The 22,441-nt window shown below is 45.3% G+C and overlaps 2 protein-coding genes and 1 long non-coding RNA gene across 3 annotated transcripts in view; 1 reads left to right on the top strand and 2 right to left on the bottom strand.

The window, feature by feature from the left end:
- The window catches only part of LOC106589977 (chromosome transmission fidelity protein 18 homolog), a 39,264-nt gene extending 32,723 nt beyond the window's left edge, over nucleotides 1-6,541 (bottom strand). The window contains exon 1 of the mRNA XM_045688004.1: nucleotides 6,256-6,541. Coding sequence (XP_045543960.1) covers nucleotides 6,256-6,346 — 91 coding nt within the window. The 5' untranslated portion in view covers nucleotides 6,347-6,541. The remainder of the gene's footprint in view (nucleotides 1-6,255) is intronic.
- Nucleotides 6,542-7,045: 504 nt separating this feature from the next.
- On the top strand, nucleotides 7,046-12,116 carry LOC123724432 (uncharacterized). The gene is made up of 2 exons (XR_006756982.1): nucleotides 7,046-7,233; nucleotides 11,595-12,116. It is a non-coding gene; the product is annotated as an uncharacterized lncRNA (long non-coding RNA).
- Nucleotides 11,922-22,441, bottom strand: part of LOC123724431 (chromosome transmission fidelity protein 18 homolog) — a 35,833-nt gene continuing 25,313 nt past the window's right edge. The window contains 7 exon segments of the mRNA XM_045688005.1: nucleotides 11,922-12,293; nucleotides 13,789-13,855; nucleotides 16,585-16,686; nucleotides 17,184-17,328; nucleotides 17,481-17,611; nucleotides 19,855-20,004; nucleotides 20,851-21,075. Coding sequence (XP_045543961.1) covers nucleotides 12,172-12,293; nucleotides 13,789-13,855; nucleotides 16,585-16,686; nucleotides 17,184-17,328; nucleotides 17,481-17,611; nucleotides 19,855-20,004; nucleotides 20,851-21,075 — 942 coding nt within the window. The 3' untranslated portion in view covers nucleotides 11,922-12,171.

Below are 22,441 nucleotides of genomic sequence, written 5' to 3'. Positions count from 1 at the left end.
CAACATCTACATGTCAATGAGACCGTAACTCCCCTAGCAACAACATCTACCATGTCAATGAGACCATAACTCCCCCTAGCAACAACACAATGAGACCATAACTCCCCCCCTAGCAACAACACACCATCTACATGTCATTCTAAATGCCATATGGACACAGCATGTCTCTTTGTCCTGCCTAGTAGCAGGTCTGTTTGTGGTTTAGTCCAACTTCTCTATCATTTATAGCCATGTTAAACAGTCCTGTTCTATATGTTTTAATACAATAATATAATACAATGGGTTCGGTCAAGTAAATCTTTCCAATAATGACACCATTATAACCAGTAAACTCTACAAGCAGTGTGTGTGTGATTTACTAGACATCTCATTCTGGCTTCCTCTGTCCTTGTTTACTCCACTACTTGCCTCTCGTTGAAAGTGCATTGTAGCCTGAGGGGAGGATCCTTCCCTGCTCTCCACCAATAGGCTTTGAGAGGGAGGTGCGGATCCTTCCCTGCTCTCCACCAATGGGCTTTGAGAGGGAGGTGCGGATCCTTCCCTGCTCTCCACCAATAGGCTTTGTGAGGGATGTGCGGATCCTTCCCTGCTCTCCTCCAATGGGCTTTGAGAGGGAGGTGCGGATCCTTCCCTGCTCTCCACCAATGGGCTTTGAGAGGGAGGTGTGGATCCTTCCCTGCTCTCCACCAATGGGCTTTGTGAGGGAGTTGAGGAACCTTCCCTGCTCCAATGGGCTTTGAGAGGGAGTACCACTGCATTTCCCACATTCCTCACGTCCTCGACCTCCTCCTCAAAACACATTGGATAAGAAGGTGAGAGGGTAGGGACCTCTGACCTTCTCATTCAATGGGTTTTGAGAAGGAGACGAGGAAACGCAATTGAGGACAGAGAACGCAAGTATACGAGTTAACCCACTGCATCTATGGCCAATGACCTTAAGACTTCTTGGATGGGCACTTCTAATGCAACTCTATGGCAGCACCCAAAGGGCCTTGAATTTTAGAGCTCTACCCTTAGATTTGGCGTTGACTTAGTGTCCCCATGTGCGACAGAACAGTGAGCCAATCATGGCGCAACGCTCCGTATTTTCCCCTGGCTGCCCCTCCACCACAGAAAGCACTGAGCTGGGCTGAAACACCTGCATTTTGGAGCTGCTTTACTCAAGAAAACAAAAAAAAGAGACCAAGTTTGCATGCGGCTTTTTTAACACAATGATTTTTTAAATAATATATATATTTATTTTTTACATTGTTTGCTAACTGATGTGACACGTATTAACGCCAAAATAACATGCAAAAAAACGGGTCTCCACTGGCTATTGTCTTACTATTTTCTGTTTCTAATCCTTTTCCTACTGTTTTAACTGTGCATTGTTGGAGAAGGGCTCGTAAGTAAGCATTTCACAGTAAAGTCCACACCTGTTGTAAATATTGACGACCCCCCCCCTTATAAAGCAACTTTTCAAAACGGTTTAATATTAATAATAATAAATAATAATAATACTGTTGGATATTTAAGTGTTGACCAGACCAGACTAACTTGTTATTCCGTCTAGCTTGACTATTATATCACCTGACGTCCAGTCGGTTTAATCATCATAATAATAATAATAATACTGTTGGATATTTAAGTGTTAACCAGACTAACTTGTTATTCCGTCTAGCTTGACTATTATATCACCTGACGTCCAGTCGGTTTATTCATAATAATAATAATAATAATAATAATAATACTGTTGTATATTTAAGTGTTGACCAGGGGCCTGTTGCACAAAAGTAGAATTAAGACATCCGGGATAAATGACTCAGCTGAGCTCAATGAAGCCAAAAACATGTGCGTCCAGGCTTAATTGGTTGCACAAAGACCAAGCCAGGATGAGCAGACACGGATTCATTAAGCCAGGTGAAACCAATCCTGGATAGGTGCGCGCTCACGGCTCACTCAAATAGACCCCGCCACAGATCACAGATTAACTGATTTACCATGGCAACTAGAGCCGCGTACTTTTCCCCGTCGGAAGCACAAATCCTCATGGAGGCATACGAGGAGGTAAAATATATAATTAAGAAGAAAGGCAACACCGCCACAGTGATAAAGCAAAGAGAAAAAGCGTGGCAAAGTATTGCAGACCGCCTGAATGCGTAAGTAGTGCACAATTACACAGTCACCGCTCCGCTGAAACATCACAATTACAATTCAAATATTTAATTCACATCTCCAAAAATGCAGTTGTACTGTAATTATGAAACGGTTAAATTTTTAATTGAAATGCACTGCAGATATGAGTGAAATTGTGTAAAGTAACTCCATCACACTGTATAAAGCTATGATAGATTTTTTGATATTTTTACTGAAAACAAGACAAAAATACCAAGTAATTTTTTGCAGTGTGACTCCATTAAATGTGTGTGTGTGTGTGTGTGTGTGTGTGTGTAGATTAAACATGAACGGGCCAAAACGGACATGGCAGCAGGTCAAAATCAAATACAAGAACATTCTGCAGAATGGTATGGTCCCTGACTAATATTTAACAAAGCACAAGCATATATTGTACCCAGAAGGTGCCTGCTCACACATTGTCTGTACTGTTTTAGCAGTGAAAAAGAATACCCACAGACAAGGCACGGGTGGTGGGTCACCAAAGGCTGACCTTACCCCAGCAGAGGACATGGCCTTGGAGCTAAATAAAGGCAGGCCCGTCTTAGAGGGGATCCCTGGGGGGAAAGAGACGAGCATAGGTTCCTCCCAAGATGCCACCCGCTTCATTCAAGGTATGTCCTTCCATCTCTACATGGGATACAACCACATTCATATTGAATCAATTTGGACTGTCTGACTTTGGTTTACCTATTGCCTTGCAGTGTCTGGCAGCACTGTGTTCCTGTTAGAGCCACCAGCACAAGCACCAGACGATGCTGATCCAGTGAGTACTCCATCAAAGGCATACTGTAGGCCTGGCATGTCTTGTCTACTAGCTTCAATATGAATCCGATTAAATGTGATAGGGTGAAGGCCCCAGTGCAGCAGCAACAGCACATGATGGAGACGATGATGAGGAGGAGACCATCTCTCTGGATTCCAGAAGGCATGAGGTATCATGTTAAGACTGTGAAAGTACTATTTACTCTACAATGGTGAGGAGTCCTCATCAAAATCAAAAAATCTAATTTCTTTTACAGGACCCAGATGCTATACAGTGGGAAAACCAGCCTGGCAACATAGTGCGTATTAATAAAAGGACACCACATCCTGCCAAATTCCAGCTGCGCTAATTGTATTGTGTTCACAGAGCTCACAAGCTATCAGAAAGTTGTATGGCAACCACCTCCGGCGCCAAATAGAACTGGCAGACATAGACATTCAGTACAAGAAGAAAAAGATGGAAAATCTTGCACTGGAGTCCGAAATAAAAAAGAGGACAATTAGGAAACTGGACCTTGAAATAAAAAAACTTGAGAGGGAGGTGAGATATGCCTTCAATGTACACTGTATGCTAACTGTAACACAAATGTATTAATCATTATTTTTCTTTCCTCCCCCAGCTCCAAGAAGATGACACAGCTCAAAATAAAAATTAGGTATATTCTCGTAAAGTCAAGTGAGCCATGACATATGAGCTCTTATTGTGAGCACACAGGACGGTGGCATCTTTCTAAGGTTTTTTTATTTTCCCAGCAATCAGTACAACCAAGTCATCGTTATAAGGCATCGCCCTCTTTTGCCCACCCCCCAGCACCAGGTGTGGCCACTAGCCTATATGAAGGCCCAAAATTGTGTGTTCCTTTCTGCTCTGACAATGGCATGCCCATTCGTGCGAGATGTGGTGGATGAAGAAGCACTTGTGCTGAGGAGAGCCTTCAGGCGAGAAAGGGTCTTCAGGGACCGGTTGGACCCACTGGCCTTCCCTGATGACCATCTATATGAAAGATACAGGTTTTCTGCAGATGGCATCAGGTATCTATGCAGACTACTGGGTCCCAGGATTAAGCACCGCACTGCACGGAGCCATGCACTGAGTGTGGAGCAAATGGTTTGTGTGGCCTTGCGCTTTTTTTCTAGTGGAGCCTTCCTGTACTCAGTGGGGGATGCAGAACAGCTGAACAAGGCCACAATTTGCCGCACAATAAGGAGTGTGTGTCTGGCTATCAAAGCATTAGCAGATGTCTTCATCTCCTTCCCTGGCCACAGAAGACTCTGTGACATCAAAGAGGAGTTCTATAGGATTGCAGGTAAGAGGATCTACAAATTACAGGACAACTGTTAACACATAGTAGGATACTCATTACTTTGTGTGACAGGTTTCCCCAATGTCATTGGTGCAGTGGACTGCACACACATAAGGATAAAAGCCCCCTCAGGTGCCCATGAGGCCGATTTTGTGAATAGGAAATCCTTTCACAGCATTAATGTTCAGGTGAACATAACTTTTTGATATTGTCCATTGACGAACACTCTGCATTGCCAGTGATGTGCATTGATTGGTGTAATATTCCTCATCTTATGATTTCAGATGGTCTGCAATGCTGACTGTGTGATCAGCAATGTTGTGGCAAAATGGCCTGGCTCAGTCCATGACTCCAGAATCTTTTGGGCCTCTGAAATCTATCAGTGCCTATCACAAGGTAAGCCACACAACCCCTATTTATAACATCATGGCTGTGTCAAGAATATCACTGTGTTTATGAGGTAGTAATGATGAGATTTTGTGTTGACAGGTGAATTCTCTGGTGTGCTGCTGGGAGACAGGGGGTATGGCTGCCAGCCTTTTCTCCTGACACCTTTCACAGACCCCCAGGAAGCACAGCAGGCCTACAACCATGCCCATGCCAGGACCAGGGCCAGAGTTGAAATGACCTTTGGCCTCCTGAAGGCACGCTTTCACTGCCTTCACAAATTAAGGGTCAGCCCTGTTAGGGCATGTGATATTACTGTGGCTTGTGCTGTCCTCCACAATGTGGCCTGCCTGAGGAAGGAGAGGGCCCCCAGAGTGCCACCAGCCATGGACTGGGACAATCCGGCAATCTTCCCTGATGACGACAGTGGTCGGCTGCTGAGGGACCAATATGTGTTGAATTATTTTAGTTAGTATGTGTGCTTTCAATTTTGGTTAAATATGTCCTGCGGTGGCAGAGGAATTGGGTTTTTTTGGGTTCGTTTTTTTACGAATTTGGCCTCTTATGATGTTTGTGCGGTATACTGTGTGTAATACAAGGCTGCAGGGAGGCTACTGCATCCATTCATTTGTCTGTTCAGTTGATGTGTATGGATTTGTCCTGCATTTATTTTAGTGTGCAGACATGCAGGGTGTGTTATATACAGACCTTTGAATGTGTATGTATCATTTTGTATAATATGCTTGGATTCTGTGCTTTCCATCTTGTAGTCACTGTGACTTCAGTTTCGAAAGGAGCTGATGGTTTACCTGCTTTGTTTTGTCCTTATTCAATAAAGGAACATAATGTTACACATTGTGTTTTTATATTCATATGGAATGTGTATTTGTTTATATGACAGAGTACTAGGGCCACACTGAAGAAAAAGGATAAAGTCATAAATTTATGAGGCTGGTTCTTTCTGCAGAAAAGCTACATATTGTTTTTACAGTTTTGATACTTATGACAATGTGATACTTAATATTCTGGCACATCAGCATGTCTTTGTTTATGAAACCATACTGAAGTACAATTTCACGAAATGCCCCACATCTGTCATTTTAACAACTGTCCTCCTTTAAAACAACCGGTTACAATATTATTACTTGTGTTTTTTTCCCCTCTGTGGCCCTAATATTCTATCATTTTATATATAGCCTTATAGTCTATGGGAAACTGTAAATTATCTAATGATAGCAACATAATCTAAAAATTATTTTTTATCCAAAATCATTGAAATTAATGATCACAAACGTTTAAATAATGACAGTGGGTCTAGTTATGTGATAACAATGTATAGTGAGCAGTGAAATAACTATTGGTTTCCATTTGTGGTGACTGCTGACTGACATTAGGGATGAGATTAAATAGATCCTGGAATTTAGCCTGGTCTGGAGCAGGCTAGCTCCACAGAATAAATCTCCATGGTAATTTATACCATAACATATCCTCCTGCCCCCTATCCATCTTTAGTGCAACCGGATTACGGATCAATTGAGCCAGGATCACCAAGATATCCTGGCTTAATCCCTTATCCTAGTTTTGTGCAACAGGCCCCAGACCAGATTAACTTGTTATTCCGTCTAGCTTGACTACTACTCACAGTCCATCTCAGCCAGAACCTGCAGCTCATCGGCGAACTGTTGTTCGTACTCGTCCGGTGTCCCGAACATCTCGTCGTACTCCTCGTCCATAGTAGTCGGTCAAAGTTTAATATCTCTATGTGACTGACCTGCCGAGGTCTTTTACTAGTGTATAATAATAATATGATGACAATAATATCTATTTAATACTACTTTTTTTCAGTCTGTTCAGTGGTTTTTTATTTGTTTTTAATTCTTCTCCCGTCTCAGTCTATCTGCTTAATTTCCGCGGTAAAACTCTTTGGGTTAACTATTTCCGGGTTAAAGTTATTTTTTCTCGCTTGTGATTGGATGGTCCAGAATAAACTGCTTCTCCAATAGAAATCCACCGATCACACTTATTATAAGCGACGTCAATGCCGAACTGCGCAAAAAATCAAAGTCAAAGTCAAAATCAAAGTCACGCTATATATATATATCACAATAGCGTGACTTTGATTTTATATATATATATATATTATATAAAGTTGTTTCTGCCGAAAATGAAAACGTGTCAATTAGTTATTTTCACGAGGTTAGAGTAATAACATGGTTCAACTACTTTTAAAAACATTGTCTTGAATCTAGATTGTGACTTTAAAGATTTCAGGTGAAAATTAACAACTATATATAAGGAAGATTTGTTCACTTCTTCTTCTCATTGATTTCTCAAAACACCCCTGGACAGGTCAGTTTAGGTCTATTTCATAAATGTTCCCGGAAGTGGTTCAGATATTTATGTTCCGGGGTGCTTCCGTATCCGTCGGACAGGTCAGTTTAGGTCTATTTCTGTTCCCAGAAGTCTCGCAATGTTGCGCCTCTTGGTTTAGAAACTCTTTGGTTCAGATATTTATATTTCTCCGGGGTACTTCCGTATCCGTCGGACAGGTCAGTTTAATTAAACAGCATAATAAATTCTACACTACTGAGGATAAAAAACCAGAGTAAAAACTAAATTGGTGAGTATTTCTAACACAAGATCTCTGTAAAATATAATATCTTTCTTTGTGAAAAGCAGAAAGAGTCAGGTGGAGAGACTAAACTCTACCATTGTGTCTCTGTCTGTTAATTAAACAGTTGTTAATAATAACAGAAGGTCATGTCTCCAGTGTGTTGACTTGTTGGATATTTATGTATCCAACAGTAAGAATGGCTGAGCGAGAGGAGGTGGGGCTTTTTCATAGCCTGAGAGAGAGAGAGAGAGAGAGAGAGAGAGAGAGAGAGAGAGAGAGAGAGAGAGAGAGAGAGAGAGAGAGAACATTCAGTTTTACTAGAGGGGTTGGGTGCGCCCCCTGTTGGCTAAACCCGGGTGGGAGGTTCCCCCTTAGCAAGCAATGGACCCCAGCACACCACTGAAGCCATTAAGAACTATATTCAAAAACACACCTGGTAACCTGTTCAATCACCAGGCACACAGCTCAACATAGTTCATTGACAGAGACTGTGGAATTAGAATAATTTTGGGTAAAAAAAAATTTGTGTGAAAATTTATAAAATAAAGTTGCAGCTGTCTTTGATATGCTCAATATTAACTAACTGCTATCTTGAAATGTAGAGAAAGTGTTTTAAAATAGGCATCCTATAATTTGAAAATTAGTCGAAAGGCTAAGTGATTCTCTTCCTGAGAAGAAGCTGACAGCCTTCAAACAGAGCAAAAAAAGTGGTCCCAAAAAATATGTCAAAATGAATAAAAAAATTATACAGCTGTCTTTAATAAGATAAAACTGAACTAACTGCTATCTTGAAATGTTGAAAAAGTGTTTTTAAATAGGCATCCTATCATTTGAAAATTAGTTGAAAGGCTAAGTGATTCTCCTCCTGAGAAGTTGACAGCCTTCAAACATAGTGCAAAAAAAGTGGGTGTGAACATAGAATATTTTTGGGTCAAAAAAATAATATACAGCTGTCTTTAATAAGATCAAACTGAACTAACTGCTATCTTGAAATGTTGAAAAAGTGTTTTTAAATAGCTCAGTCTTATCACTCAATATGAGTCAAAATCTGTCACTTCCAGGAGTGCTCGAATCAACACGATATTAGACACTTTCAATGCAACATACCGAAACAAAACGAAAATGAAAAAAATAACAACTCACAGCTGAGAAATAGGTTCCCCTGTCTTACTCTCCGTCATGTTGAAATAGGTTCTCCTGTCTTACTTTCTGTCATGTTGAGATGGGTTCTCCTGTCTTACTTTCTGTCATGTTGAGATGGGTTCCCCTGTCTTACTTTCTGTCATGTTGAGATGGGTTCCACTGTCTTACTTTCTGTCATGTTGAGATGGGTTCCACTGTCTTACTTTCTGTCATGTTGAGATAGGTTCCCCTGTCTTACTGTCACGTCCTCACCAATATAAGTTCTTATTTTCTACGGTAGAGTAGTCAGGGCGTAACGGGGGTGTTTGTGTTTGTTCTATGTTCTCTATTTCTAAGCTTGAGTTCTAGTTATCTATTTCTATGTTGAGGTTTATTGGGTTGACCTTCAATTAGAGGCAGCTGTTCCTCGTTGCCTCTAATTGGAGGTCATATTTAGTAGGGGTGTTTTTTTCCTGTTGTTTGTGGGTAGTTGTTTTCCTGTTTAGTGTATGTTCACCTGATGGAACTGTTGTCGGTTGTTTTTGTATTAGTGTTTCAACCTGTTGGGGCTAGGGGGCAGTATTGAGAATTTTGAAAAAAATATGTGCCCATTTTTAACTGCCTCCTACACCAACTCAGAAGCTAGGATATGCATATTATTAACAGATTTGGATGGAAAACACTCTGAATTTTCTAAAACTGTTTGAATGGTGTCTGTAAGTATAACAAAACTCATATGGCAGGCAAAAACCTGAGAAAAATACAACCAGGAAATGAGAATTTTGTGGCTGTACTATTTTCGAGTCATTGCTAATAGATCACACAGTGACAAAGGATTCATTTCGCACTTCCTACGGCTTCCACTAGATGTCAACGATCTTTATAAAGTTGTTTGAAGCGTCTATGATGAACAGAGACCGGATGACAAGGAAGAGAAGTTGACGTCCCTGGGATGTCCTCACTTCATTATTGCGCATTCATGTGAGGCGAGACATTTTTCAAAAACGTTTTTCAAGACACAGGAGAGGTCGGGTTGAAACATTACTGATGTTTCACGTTAAAAATGGCCCTAAAGATTGATGCTAAACAACGTTTGACATGTTTGAACGAACGTAAATAGATAATTTTTACAACTTTTCGTCGTGACTCCCCCCTACTTTTGAGTAGCCTACCGAAGCGCTAACAACATGGAACAACTTGGAGTTATTTGGACATAAATTATGAACTTTGTCGAAAGAAACCACATTTGTTGTGGACCTGGGATTCCTGGAAGTGCCAATGGATGAAGATAATCAAAGGTAAGGGATTATTGACAATAGTATTATTGATATTAGATGGTTACAAGATGGTGCTAACCTGTATATCCTAGCCTATTGTTCTTAGCACAGCACCCCGTTTATTGCAAAGTGTGATTTCCCAGTAAAGTTATTTTGAAATCTGGCAATGCAGTAGCATTTACGAAATGTTAAACTATAATTCTTTGAATGACAACATTATAATTTACCAATGTTTTCGAATAGTAATTTTGTAAATTGTAACGTTGATTCACCGGAAGCATTTGAGGGGAAAAAAATTCTGAATTTCACCGCTACTGTAAAATGCTGTTTTTGGATATAAATATGAACTTGATGGAACAAAAAATGCATGTATTGTATAACATAATGTCCTAGGAGTGTCATCTGAGGAAGATTGTCAAAGGTTAGTGCATCATTTTAGCTGGTTATCTGCTTTTGGTGACGCCTGTCTTTGAATTGACAAAACATTACACACAGCTATTTTCAATGTACTCTCCTAACATAACCTAACTTTATGCTTTCGCCGTAAAGCCTCTTTGAAATCGGACAATGTGGTTGGATTTAGGAGATGTTTATCTTTCAAATGGTGAAAAATAGTTGATTGTTTGAGAAATTGAAATTATTAGATTCTTGCAGTTTTGAATTTCTCGCCATGGTCTCTTGACAATAAATCCCAATACCGGGATCAGATCCCCAACAGGTTTTAAAGTAAGTTATGAGCACTTCACACGCCACGCGTGTGAAGTGCTCCCCTTTGGACGACCCTTTTGTTACGTTACAGCCTTTAAAATATATTAAATACCAAAAAATCCTCAGCAATCTAGACACAATATCCCATAATGACAAATTGAAAACAGGTTTACAGAAATGTTTGCAAATGTATTAAAACAGGGGTTCCCTGTAGCTCAGTTGGTAGAGCATGGTGTTTGCAATGCCAGGGTTGTGGGTTCGATTCCCATGGGGGGCCAGCACAGAAGAAAAAAAAAATGTATGAAATGCATGCATTCACTACTGGTCTCCACACCACTGTGATCTCTATAGTGGTCCACTGGTCTCCACACCACTGTGATCTATATAGTGGTGTTGGCTGGTCTCCACACCACTGTGATCTATATAGTGATGTTGGCTGGTCTCCACACCACTGTGATCTATATAGTAGTATGATAGGTGCAGTGTAATGTGTTGTTTTACAGGGTCAGCCACAGTTGTATGTCCCTCCCTGGAAATCATTATGGGTTTAAATGCCTTGCTCAAGGTCACATCAACAGATTGTTCAGCTTGTTCCGCTCCGGTATTCAAACCAGGGACCTTTCGTTGACCGGCCCAGTGCTCTAACCACTAGGCTGCTGCACTTTGGTTGACATATTTAAAGCTGTTCAGGCAGAAACAATAGTGAATAGTGAATAGTTCGGATTGTTGGGTCAGGTTGTAAAAACAAGTCTCATCTAGGATTCAATCTAGCAACCTTGTCTAAGTCCGGGATTCAATCTAGCAACCTTGTCTAAGTCCGGGATTCAATCTAGCAACCTTGTCTAAGTCTGGGATTCAATCTAGCAACCTTGTCCAAGTCTGGGATTCAATCTAGCAACCTTGTCCAAGTCTGGGATTCAATCTAGCAACCTTGTCCAAGTCTGGGATTCAATCTAGCAACCTTGTCCAAGTCTGGGATTCAATCTAGCAACCTTGTCTAAGCCCGGGATTCAATCTAGCAAACTTGTCGAAGTCTGGGGTTCAATCTAGCAAACTTGTCGAAGTCTGTGATTCAAACCCATCATGGGTTTTAAAAGGCACATGTTTCCGCGTTAGGGGAGATCCTATTCCCGGTAAACACTGTCGGCCCAATCAGAACCTTTAAAAAACACCTAGAACCTCAACCTGAGATCGGATTGAATCCCAGTGGATCGAGGGGTGTGGTCTAACGGGGTGTGTGTGTGTGTGTTCTCTTGGCAGGCTGGTGAAATGGATCGAGGGGTGTGTGTGTGACGACCCGTTCCTGAACCCAGAGCTGATGAGGGCCAACCCCTGGGTGGAGAAAGGCAAATGTGTGATCCTCTAACGGACGCACACACGGATACACACACAACACTGAGACACACACACACAAAGTTATCCCGTCCTATTTATTTGTACATCCATGTCTATGGTTTTAGTTGAAAGTAGTCCCCTTCCTTCCTGTGAGCAGCATGTCCTGCATTGAAAGTAGTCCCCTTCCTTCCTATGAGCAGAATGTCCTGCATTGAAAGTAGCTCCCTTCCTTTGTTAAAAGAACCAGATTGATTTTAGTTAACAACAAACTCACTTTTTATTGGCTTTTTACCCCACTGTCAATCAGAATACACTGTTTTTATTGGCTGTTTCTACTGTCAATCAGAATACAAATGATTTTATTGGCTGTTTCTACTGTCAATCAGAATACAAACGTTTTTATTGGCTGTTTCCACTGTCAATCAAACATAATAAAGAGGTGGTTTGACAGATTGACTCGTGGTCATTTACATACTAACATTCTAACGTGTGTGTGTGTGTGTTATAGCAGTTCTCTGATGTAGATGTTGCGTCGCACGGCGTTGGACACGCCCTCGTTGAAACGGAACCACACGTCACTGTTGCCAACCGCTGTCCCCATGGCAACCTCCACACACACCTCCCCTAGTGACAGACGGAGAGAGAGACAGTTTATGGTTAAAACACACACAGATACAGACATATGAACAATGTTCCCTCATCAGCCCCCAGACTGCCCCGTGTCTCCCCCCCGGGGACTGAGACAGTAATATCAGCCCCCAGACTGCCCCGTGTCTCCCTCCCCCGGGGACTGAGACAGTAATATCAGCCCCCAGAAGATAAGAACCAGCCTGACCTTCCTAAAGCAGAGTGGTCACGTCCATCTCCAAGACATTCCTAGTCCATCAACTGGTTGTTGTATAGGCTTACATTTTTTTTTAAAGCCATTTAAAAAAAACTAATCTGAGCGGGTAGATCTCGGCTTGTGTTTGGACCCAGAAAGTAATCGTGAACCGTTACCGCCGTTCTAGAGTTTTCTCTTGTTAACACTATCAACGTGTCCCTTTACTGTGGCTGTTGTGATCGAATCAACACGATATTAGACACTTTCAATGCAACATACCGAAACAAAACGAACTACGCAAGAGAGTTTGTTGTAGGCAGAACGCATCGGAGTAGGATTCTATTGCATTGACACGCACTACTCAGCTCGTACACAGACCGGTGCGCCATAACCAATCAGAGCTGCAGTAGGCCTATATGCAAATAGACCATTGCCATGTATGGATCTGTGCCATTCACTTTGAACTGGACTGTGTTTACAGCATGAGCGGTCGTGAGTAGATGCACTGGACTGTGTTTACAGCATGAGCGGTCGTGAGTAGATGCACTTGTTTTGAGATCAAATCGAGAGCTGCATGTAGCCACGTGTGCATATTGTTAATATCCTTTTCTAGTTAGTGAGTTATTAGCCAAGTTATAGATCATTTGTAGTCAGCAATGGGGGATTGATTGCAGGTAACAATACAATAAATGTATTGTTACCTGTAGCAGAGACGCTACGTTAAATGTGTTGTTACCTGAATCACAGATGCTACGTTAAATGTGTTGTTACCTGTAGCAGAGATGCTACGTTAAATGTAATGTTACCTGTAGCAGAGACGCTACGTTAAATGTATTGTTACCTGTAGCAGAGACGCTACGTTAAATGTATTGTTACCTGAATCACAGATGCTACGTTAAATGTGTTGTTACCTGTAGCAGAGATGCTACGTTAAATGTATTGTTACCTGTAGCAGAGATGCTACGTTAAATGTATTGTTACCTGTAGCAGAGATGCTACGTTAAATGTATTGTTACCTGTAGCAGAGATGCTACGTTAAATGTAATGTTACCTGTAGCAGAGATGCTACGTTAAATGTATTGTTACCTGTAGCAGAGATGCTACGTTAAATGTATTGTTACCTGAATCACAGATGCTACGTTAAATGTGTTGTTACCTGGATCAGAGATGCTACGTTAAATGTAATGTTACCTGGATCAGAGATGCTACGTTAAATGTAATGTTACCTGGATCAGAGATGCTACGTTAAATGTATTGTTACCTCTAGCAGAGATGCTACGTTAAATGTAATGTTACCTGTAGCAGAGACCACCTGTGGTTTCTCCTTGGGGGCGACGGCTCGGCCAAAGAAATCCACCTCCGGCTGCAACACAGACGACATTTTAGTAATTTAACAGCGCTCTTATCCAGTCATTAACCTGGTTTCAGAGTCTAATACACACCATCTGTCATTAACCTGGTTTCAGAGTCTAATACACAGCATTAACCTGGTTTCAGAGTCTAATACACACCATTAACCTGGTTTCAGAGACTAATACACACCAATAACCTGGTTTCAGAGTCTAATACACACCATTAACCTGGTTTCAGAGACTAATACACACCATCTGTCATTAACCTGGTTTCAGAGACTAATACACACCATCTGTCATTAACCTGGTTTCAGAGACTAATACACACCATCTGTCATTAACCTGGTTTCAGAGACTAATACACACCATCTGTCATTAACCTGGTTTCAGAGTCTAATACACACCATCTGTTATTAACCTGGTTTCAGAGTCTAATACACAGCATCTGTCATTAACCTGGTTTCAGAGTCTAATACACACCATCTGTCATTAACCTGATTTCAGAGTCTAATACACACCATCTGTCATTAACCTGGTTTCAGAGTCTAATACACACCATTAACCTGGTTTCAGAGTCTAATACACACCATTAACCTGGTTTCAGAGTCTAATACACACCATTAACCTGGTTTCAGAGTCTAATACACACCATCTGTCATTAACCTGGTTTCAGAGCTCCTGGGATCTGGGCTCATCACCCTCTCTCTCTCCATCCCTCCATCTGTCTCTCCCTCCATCTGTCTCTCCCTCCATCTGTCTCTCCCTCCATCTGTCTCTCCCTCCATCTGTCTCTCCCTCTCCGTCCCTCTCTCTTCCCCTCCGTCCCTCCCTCAGTCTCTCCCTCCCATCCCTCCCTCAGTCTCTCCCTCCCTCTCTCTCTCTCCCTCCCCCTCTCCCTCTCTGTCGTGATTCTCTCCTTCCTTGAGATTAGCTTTGTCCTCCTAGATATACCACATTAACACCACTCCATTCTGTTAAATCCACGAGGAAGTGAACCAGTGCACATTTCAGAAATATTTATCTTTATTTTATCTTTATGGATGTTTATTAATCAAGTGAGAAGTTAAAAACAAATAGATAAGAGCCTTGGGGTGAAGGCTAGATGGAGAGATACTGGAGAGAGAGAGAGAGAGAGGGAGACAGATGGAGATAAACTGGAGAGAGAGAAAGAGGTACAGAGATAATTACATAAAACACCAAATATTGTCTGACTGACTATCTGACTGTGAGTGACAGAGTGACAGAGTGACAGAGTGACAGAGTGACAGAGTGACAGAGTGACAGAGTGAGTGAGTGACAGAGTGAGTGAGTGACAGAGTGAGTGACAGAGTGAGTGTATGACTGGCTGAATATCAGTCTGACTGACTGTCTGTGTGACTATCTGACTGTCTGGCTGAGTATCTGACTGACTGCCAGTCTGAGTGAGTGAGTGAGTGAGTGAGTGAGTGAGTGAGTGAGTGAGTGCCAGTCTGAGTGAGTGAGTGAGTGAGTGACTGCCAGTCTGAGTGAGTGAGTGAGTGAGTGACTGCCAGTCTGAGTGAGTGAGTGAGTGAGTGAGTGAGTGACTGCCAGTCTGAGTGAGTGAGTGAGTGAGTGAGTGACTGCCAGTCTGAGTGAGTGAGTGAGTGAGTGAGTGACTGCCAGTCTGAGTGAGTGAGTGAGTGAGTGAGTGAGTGACTGCCAGTCTGAGTGAGTGAGTGAGTGACTGCCAGTCTGAGTGAGTGAGTGAGTGACAGAGTGAGTGACAGACTGATTATATGACTGACTGAATATCAGTCTGACTGACTGACTCACTGAGTGACTGTGAGTGTCTGAGTGACTGTCTGAGTGACTGTCTGAGTATCTGACTGACTGTCTCACTGTCTGAGTGACTGAGTGTCTGAGTGTCTGAGTGACTGAGTGTCTGAGTGTCTGACTGTGAGTGTGTGACTGACTGAGTGACTGTCTGAGTGACTGTCTGAGTGACTGTGACTGTCTGAGTGACTGTGACTGTCTGAGTGACTGACAGACAGTGAGTGACTGACAGACAGTGAGTGACTGACAGACAGTGAGTGACTGACAGACAGTGAGTGACTGACAGACAGTGAGTGACTGACAGACAGTGAGTGACTGACAGACAGTGAGTGACTGACAGACAGTGAGTGACTGACAGTCTGAGTGACTGATTTGCTGTATTCACAAAGAATAGCTGAACAGCTTCTACCCCCCCAAGCCTCCACATTGACTCTGTACCGGTACCCCCTGTATATAGCCTCCACATTGACTCTGTACCGGTACTACTGTATATAGCCTCCACATTGACTCTGTACCGGTACCCCCTGTATATAGCCTCCACATTGACTCTGTACCGGTACCCCCTGTATATAGCCTCCACATTGACTCTGTACCGGTACCCCTGTATATAGCCTCGCTATTGTTATTTTACTGCTGCTCTTTATTACTTACTTGTTACTTGTATACTTATCAGGATTGAAAAAAACCTGCATTCTTGGTTAGGGCCTGTAAATCAGCATTTCACTGTAAGGTCTACACCTGTTGTATTGATCTAGGATCAGATCCACCACTTTCCAAATAAAGGTGTGTGAATACTGTGTGTGTGTGTGTGTGTGTGTGTGTGTGAGAATACTGTGTGTGTGTGTGTGAATACCGTGTGTGTGTGTGTGTGTGTGAATACCGTGTGGGTGTGTGAATACCGTGGGTGTGTGAATACCGTGGGTGTGTGAATACCGTGTGTTCTCACCCTGATCTCGACTACAGTGTTCCTCAGGATGTTCTCCAGCCTCTGCTGGTGGTTCCTGACTGACGACGTCGTCACCACCTTAGGCTGCTTCACCTTCTCCTCCTGAGACAGACAGACAGACAGACAGACAGACAGACAGACAGACAGACAGACAGACAGACAGACAGACAGACAGACAGACAGACAGACAGACAGACAGACAGACAGAAAAAACATGATTTGAATCCACACTCTGGTACCCCCCCTACACACCATGATCCATTCTCTATAATCTAACACTCTGGTACCCCCCCTACACACCATGATCCATTCTCTATAATCTAACACTCTGGTACCCCCCCTACACACCATGATCCATTCTCTATAATCTAACACTCTGGTACCCCCCTACACACCATGATCCATTCTCTATAATCTAATACTCTGATACCCCCCTATGTGTGTGTGTGTGTGTGTGTGTGTGTGTGTCTGACCGTGTGTGTGTGTGTCTGACCATGTGTGTGTGTGTGTCTGACCGTGTGTGTGTGTGTGTGTGTGTGTAACTGACCGTGTGTGTGTCTGACCGTGTGTGTGTTTGTGTGTGTGTGTGTGTAACTGACCGTGTGCGGGTTGCGTAGCTGCATCAGTGATTCTGCTCTCCTCATCCTCTCCTGGTCAGTCTCTCTGCTGATCGTCTGTTTGGTCTGGTAGGTCAGCTGTCTGCGGGGGGGCAAGCCTGGGAAACACACCACCTGCTCCACGCGCCTACACACACACACACACACACACACGTGGTCAGGGCCCCGTGTGTGTGTGCGTTAGGTGTGTGTGTTGTGCGTTAGGTGTGTGTGCGCGCGCGTTAGGTGTGTGTGTGTGTGTGTGTGTGTGTGCGTTAGGTGTGTGTGTGTGTTACTCACGGCTCCAGAACGTAGACGTATTGTCCATCAGGCGTTCTGTCCTGTCTGTACGAGAGGTTGTAGGAGATCATGGTGTCGATCAGATCGACCAGCTGCTGTTTCTCTCTGTCGCTGAACAGCTGAGGGTTCACCTGGACAAACAGGAAACACATTACTACCCACTTCCTGTTATTCACCACCTAACCCCCCCCAGAGAGGACCAGCTGGGGGTTCACCTGGACAAACAGGAAACACGTTACTACCCACTTCCTGTTATTCACCACCTAACTCCCCCCAGAGAGGACCAGCTGGGGGTTCACCTGGACAAACAGGAAACACGTTACTACCCACTTCCTGTTATTCACCACCTAACCCCCCCCAGAGAGGACCAGCTGGGGGTTCACCTGGACAAACAGGAAACACGTTACTACCCACTTCCTGTTATTCACCACCTAACTCCCCCCTGGAGAGGACCAGCTGGGGGTTCACCTGGACAAACAGGAACTTGTTACTACCCACTTCCTGTTATTCACCACCTAACTCCCCCTCTGGAGAGGACCAGCTGGGGGTTCACCTGGACAAACAGGAACATGTTACTAACCACTTCCTGTTATTCACCAGAAGCCACGGATTTCCAGGTAACATCCGCACCGAGCTAAAGGCTAGAGCTGCCGCTTTCAAGGAGCGGGAGACTAATCCCGACGCTTCTAAGAAATCCCTCTATGCCCTCAGATGAACCCTCAAACAAGCAAAGCATCAATACAGGACTAAGATTGAATCCTACTACACCGGCTCTGACGCTCGTCGGATGTGGCAGGGCTAGCAAACTATTACGGACTACAAAGGGAAACCCACCCGCGAGCTGCCCAGTGACGCGAGCCCTACCAGACGAGCTAAATGCCATTTATGCTCGCTTCGAGGCAAGCAACACTGAAGCATGCACGACAGCACCAGCTGTTCTGGATGACTGTGTGGTAAACGCTCACAGTAGCCGATGTGAGCAAGACCTTTAAACAAGTCAACATTCACAAAGCCGCAGGGCCAGCATGCGCTGAACAACTGGCAAGTGTCTTCACTGACATTTTCAACCTCTCCCTGACTGAGTCTGTAATACCAACATGTTTCAAGCAGACCACCATAGTCCCTGTGCCCAAGGAAGCGAAGGTAACCTGCCTAAATGACTACCGACCAGTAGCACTCACGTCGGTAGCCATGAAGTGCTTTGAAAGTCAGGTCATAGCTCACAACACCATCATCCCGGAAACTCTACACCCATTTCAAATCGCATATCACCCCAACAGATCCACAGATGAAGCAATTTCAAATCGCACTCCACACTGGCCTTTCCCACCTGGACAAAAGGAACACCTATGTGAGAATAATATTAATTGGCTACAGCTCAGCGTTCAACACCATAGTGCCCACAAAGCTCATCACTAAGCTAAGGACCCTGGGACTAAACACCTCCCTCTGTAACTGGATCCTGGACTTCCTGACGGGACGCCCCCGGGTGGTATGGGTAGGCAACAAGAGATCTGCCCTGCTGATCCTCAACACTGGAGCTCCCCAGAGGTGCGTGCTCAGTCCCCTCCTGTACTCCCTGTTCACCCACGACTGCATGGCCAGGCACGACTCCAACACCATCATTAAGCTTGCTGACAACGACAACAGTGGTAGGTCTGATCACCGACAACGATGAGACAGCCTATAGGGAGGAGGTCAGAGACCTGGCAGTGTGGTGCCAGAATAACAACCTCTCCCTCAACGCGATCAAGACAAAGGAGCTGATCGTGGACTACAGGAAAAGGAGGACCGAGCACGCCCCCATTCTCATCGACGGGGCTGTAGTGGAGCAGGTTGAGAGCTTCAAGTTCCTCGGTGTCCACATCACCAACAAACTATCATGGTCCAAGCACAACATGACAGTCGTGAAGCAAGACAACACCTAATCCCCCTCAGGAGACTGAAAAGATTTGACATGGGCCCCCAGATCATCAAAAAGTTTTACAGCTGCACCATCGAGAGCATCCTGACCGGCTGCATCACCGCCCGGTATGGAAACTGCTCAGCCTCCGACCGCAAGGCGCTACAGAGGGTAGTGCGTACGGCCCAGTACATCACTGGGGCCAAGCTTCCTGCCATCCAGGACCTCTACAGCAGGCGGTGTCAGAGGAAGGCCCTAAAAATTGTCAAAGACCCCAGCCACCCCAGTCATAGACTGTTCTCTCTGCTACCGCACGACAAGCGGTACCGGAGCGCCAAGTCTAGGACCAAAAGGCTTCTCAACAGTTTTTACCCCCAAGCCATAAGACTCCTGAACAATGAATTGTTTAGGACAGATATAATCCACTATGTGTGTGTGTGTGTGTGTGTGTGTGTGTGTGTGTGTACCTACAGGTCGTAGTTTAGGACAGATGATTTCCAGCAGGAGAGACAGAATGTCCAGACTGAGACTGAGCTCACTGATTCTGGTCCTGATGCATGCTGGGACTTCAGACAACATGGCCGCCAGAGCGTTCCTGCTGGCTGAGGTCTTAGTTAGAGCCTGGAGAGAGAGGAGAGGAGAGAAGAGAGGAGAGAGAAGAGGACAAGAGCAGAGACGGGGAAGAGAGAAGAGAGGGGGAAAGAGAGGAGAGGACAAGAGGAGAGAGGGGGAAGAGAGGAGAAGAGAGGACGAAGAGAGGGGGGAAGAGAGGGGGAAGAGAGGGGGAAGAGAGGGGGAAGAGAGGGGGAAGAGAGGGGGAAGAGGGGGGAAGAGGGGGAAGAGAGGGAAGAGAGGGGAAGAGAGGGGGAAGAGAGGGGGAAGAGAGGGGGGAAGAGAGGGGGGCGAGAGGAGAGGAGGAAGAGAGGAGAGAGGGGGACAAGAGGAGAGAGGGGGAAGAGAGGAGGAAGAGGAGGAAGAGAGGAGGACGTGAGGAGGAAGAGAGGAGAGAAGAGAGGAGGAGAGGGAGAAGAGAGGGGGACGAGAGGAGGAGAGGAAGAGAGGAGAGAGGGGGACAAGAGGAGAGAGGGGGACAAGAGGAGAGAGGGGGACAAGAGGAGAGAGGGGGACAAGAGGAGAGAGGGGGACAAGAGGAGAGAGGGGGAAGAGAGGAGAGAGGGGGAAGAGAGGAGGGGGAAGAGAGGAGGGGGAAGAGAGGAGGGGGAAGAGAGGAGGGGGAAGAGAGGAGGGGGAAGAGAGGAGGAAGAGAGGAGGAAGAGAGGGGGAAGAGAGGGGGACAAGAGGAAGAGAGGAAGAGAGGAAGAGAGAAGAGAGGAAGAGAGAAGTGTATTATTATAGAGAGTTATGGCTGAAATTACAGAGGTTCTAGAACAGACCCTTGAGGAACATCATCATAGTTTAGGACAGATGTTATGCAGTGTGTGTGTGTGTGTGTGTGTGTGTGTCTACCTCATACTGGCTGTGGGGGTAGTTGATGCGGGGGACGTGTGTGTGAGCAAACAGGAAGTGGAAAGCAACAGGGAGGAAGGGCTGGTATCGAAGCAGAGAGAAGTTTTGTCCTTGCAGCATGGCCTGGGTCAACCCGTCTGAGAAGCCCAGCCAATCCAGAGCCTCACACACTCCGCCAAGACTGGGGTCCTTCACACGCATAGACAGGAAGTTATCATAGAGACCCTGGGAACAGAGAGAGAGACAGGAAGTTATCATAGAGACCCTGGGAACAGAGAGAGAGACAGAGAGACAGACAGAGAGAGATAAAGACAGGAGAGAGAGATAGACAGGAGAGAGAGATAAAGACAGAGGGAGACAGAGAGAGAGAGAGGGAGATAAAGACAGAGGAGGGAGGCAGAGAGAGAGAGAGAGAGAGAGAGATAAAGACAGAGGAGGGAGACAGAGAGAGAGAGAGAGAGAGAGAGAGAGATAAAGACAGAGGAGGGAGACAGAGAGAGAGAGAGAGAGAGAGATAAAGACAGAGGAGGGAGACAGAGAGAGAGAGATAAAGACAGGAGAGAGAGATAGACAGGAGAGAGAGATAAAGACAGAGGGAGACAGAGAGAGAGAGAGGGAGATAAAGACAGAGGAGGGAGGCAGAGAGAGAGAGAGAGAGAGAGAGAGAGAGAGTAAAGACAGAGGAGGGAGACAGAGAGAGAGAGAGAGAGAGAGAGAGAGAGAGATAAAGACAGAGGAGGGAGACAGAGAGAGAGATAAAGACAGGAGAGAGAGATAGACAGGAGAGAGAGATAAAGACAGAGGGAGACAGAGAGAGAGAGAGGGAGATAAAGACAGAGGAGGGAGGCAGAGAGAGAGAGAGAGAGAGATAAAGACAGAGGAGGGAGACAGAGAGAGAGAGAGAGAGAGAGAGATAAAGACAGAGGAGGGAGACAGAGAGAGAGAGATAAAGACAGGAGAGAGAGATAGACAGGAGAGAGAGATAAAGACAGAGGGAGACAGAGAGAGAGAGAGGGAGATAAAGACAGAGGAGGGAGGCAGAGAGAGAGAGAGAGAGAGAGATAAAGACAGAGGAGGGAGACAGAGAGAGAGAGAGAGTGTCCTGCCGCGCGCGCTGTCCGGCAGTCCTGCCGCGCGCGCTGTCCGGCAGTCCTGCCGCGCGCGCTGTCCTGCCGCGTGCTGCCGCGCACGCTGTCCTCCTGCCGCGTGCTGTCGCGTGCTGTCGCGCTGCCCTCCTGCCGCGCGCTGCCGCGCTGCCCTCCTGCCGCGCGCTGCCGCGCGCTGCCCTCCTGCCCTGCTGTGCGCTGCCCTACTGTCCTGCCGTGTGCTGTCCTGCCGTACGCTGTCCTACTGTGTGCTGTCCGGCTCTCCTGCCGTACGCTGTCCTGCTGTGTGCGCTGTCCTAATGTCCTGCCGCGCGCTGCCCTCCTGCCGCGCGCTGCCCTCCTGCCGCGCGCTGCCCTCCTGCCGCGCGCTGCCCTCCTGCCGCGCTGCTGCCCTCCTGCCCTGCTGTGCGCTGCTGCCCTCCTGCCCTGCTGTGCGCTGCTGCCCTCCTGCCCTGCTGTGCGCTGCTGCCCTCCTGCCCTGCTGT

The sequence above is a fragment of the Salmo salar genome, chromosome ssa10 (assembly GCF_905237065.1).
Source record: "Salmo salar chromosome ssa10, Ssal_v3.1, whole genome shotgun sequence".
Taxonomy (NCBI): Eukaryota; Metazoa; Chordata; class Actinopteri; order Salmoniformes; family Salmonidae; genus Salmo; species Salmo salar.
Note: the sequence above shows the minus strand (reverse complement) of the source record. Positions and strands in the feature narration are given on the sequence as shown.